General features: G+C 39.7%; 1 protein-coding gene across 1 annotated transcript in view; it reads left to right on the forward strand.

Annotated features, from left to right (window-relative positions):
• Nucleotides 1-670, forward strand: part of LOC311248707 (exocyst complex component 6-like) — a gene marked incomplete at its 3' end in the record, with an annotated part of 10,006 nt that extends 9,336 nt beyond the window's left edge. Inside the window, exon 9 of the mRNA XM_084339544.1 lies at nucleotides 550-670. Within this exon, the coding sequence (XP_084195670.1) occupies nucleotides 550-670 (121 nt within the window). The remainder of the gene's footprint in view (nucleotides 1-549) is intronic.
• Between the last annotated feature and the right edge of the window lie 1,923 nt (nucleotides 671-2,593).

Genomic DNA, 2,593 nt, shown 5'->3' on the forward strand with positions numbered 1-2,593 from the left:
CCTTCATGTTTGTTTGGTGTGTTCCAGGTTCTTCATGGTCGAGAACCACATCCTTCATGTTTGTTTGTTTGGTGTGTTCCAGGTTATTCGTGGTCGAGGACCACATCCTTCATGTTTGTTTGGTGTGTTCCAGGTTCTTCGTGGTCGAGGACCACATCCTTCATGTTTGTTTGGTGTGTTCCAGGTTCTTCGTGGTCGAGGACCACATCCTTCATGTTTGTTTGGTGTGTTCCAGGTTCTTCGTGGTCGAGGACCACATCCTTCATGTTTGTTTGGTGTGTTCCAGGTTCTTCAGGGTGGAGGACCACATCCTTCATGTTTGTTTGGTGTGTTCCAGGTTCTTCGTGGTCGAGGACCACATCCTTCATGTTTGTTTGTTTGGTGTGTTCCAGGTTCTTCAGGGTGGAGGACCACATCCTTCATGTTTGTTTGGTGTGCTCCAGGTTCTTCGTGGTCGAGGACCACATCCTTCATGTTTGTTTGTTTGGTGTGTTCCAGGTTCTTCGTGGTGGAGGACCACATCCTTCATGTTTGTTTGGTGTGTTCCAGGTTCTTCGTGGTGGAGGACCACATCCTTCACGCCACCCAGGGTCTGGTGACCAGGCTCTTCACCGACGAGCTGTGGAACATGGCTCTGTCCAAGATCATCGCCGTGCTGCGCACACACTCTGTAAGGACGCACGCACACACACACACACACACTCTGTAAGAACACACGCACACACACACACTCTGTAAGGACGCATGCACGCACACACACACACACACACTCTGTAAGGACGCACGCACACACACACACACCCACTCTGTAAGAACACACGCACACACACACACACACACTCTGTAAGGACGCATGCACGCACACACACACACACACACTCTGTAAGGACGCACGCACACACACACACACTCTGTAAGAACACACGCACACACACACACTCTTTAAGGACGCACGCACACACACACACTGTAAGGATGCACGCACACACACACACACTCTGTAAGAACACACGAACACACACACACACTCTGTAAGGACGCACGCACACACACACACACTCTGTAAGGACATGATCAAAAATTTCATATCACTCGATATAATTATAATTATCTCGATATACATGAAATTAGTATTTCTGTCAAGTTTAAAGGCTATACACAGACTCTTTATCACATACACTATTTATCACATACACTATTTATCACATAGACTCTTTATCACATAGACTATTTATCACATACACTATTTATCACATAGACTCTTTATCACATACACTATTTATCACATACACAATTTATCACATAAACTCTTTATCACATAGACTCTTTATCACATACACTATTTATCACATAGACTCTTTATCACATACACTATTTATCACACACTCTTTATCACATAGACTCTTTATCACATACACTATTTATCACATACTCTTTATCACATAGACTCTTTATCACATACACTATTTATCACACACTCTTTATCACATAGACTCTTTATCACATACACTATTTATCACATAGAATCTTTATCACTTAGACTCTTTATCACATAGACTCACTCTTTATCACATAGACTCTTTATCACATAGACTCTTTATCACATACACTCTTTATCACATAGACTCTTTATCACATAGACTCTTTATCACATACACTATTTATCACATAGAATCTTTATCACTTAGACTCTTTATCACATAGACTCACTCTTTATCACATAGACTCTTTATCACATAGACTCTTTATCACATACACTCTTTATCACATAGACTCTTTATCACATAGACTCTTTATCACATACACTCTTTATCACATGAACTCTATCACACAAACTCTTAATCACATAAACTCTTTATCACATAAACCTTTTATCAACAAAACCAAAAACCACCTCAATGGTAAAGTTTAAATACATATTTTACATTATTGTGGAATTTTGCTGTTTCCATCCAGCTTTTCCAATTCAACCATTTAAAATTCATATAAAATGACTACTAACCTTAAGAGTTAATAACCTTAACCCTGTTAGTGTTCATTCATTCATTCATTCATTACTACTAACCCTAAAGAGTGGTATGAACCTTAACCCTATTAGAGTGTTCATTCATTCATTCATTCATTCATTCATTCATTCATTCATTCATTCATTCATTCATTCATTCATTCAAACCTTTATTTATTCTCCGAAAAGGACAATTGAGGTCACCCTCATTTTCAATGTCGTCGGGACTTACAGACATTTCAATGCATACATTTCTACAATATAATAATAATAAACAATAACAACTCTATCTATATAGCACCCTTCACACATGGACCACAGAAAGACTCAGAAGAAGCTTCTATCCCCAGGCCATCAGGCTGCTAAACGAACAATAATCACTATGCAACAACCATCAAATGCACACAGCACACACACCCACACGCACACACTCACTCAAACAAACAACACACTGCAGCACCCACTCTCCACACTTTAGATCACACAAACACACTTTATATTTATTGATAAAGGATTTGCACTACAACTCGTACACCTACTGTGAATTGTACCTAAATTGCACCTCGTCCCATTTCTCCATTTCTGCCT

The sequence above is a fragment of the Notolepis coatsorum genome (genome assembly GCF_963971535.1).
Source record: "Notolepis coatsorum genome assembly, contig: SCAFFOLD_4081, whole genome shotgun sequence".
In the NCBI taxonomy this organism is placed as follows: domain Eukaryota; kingdom Metazoa; phylum Chordata; class Actinopteri; order Aulopiformes; family Paralepididae; genus Notolepis; species Notolepis coatsorum.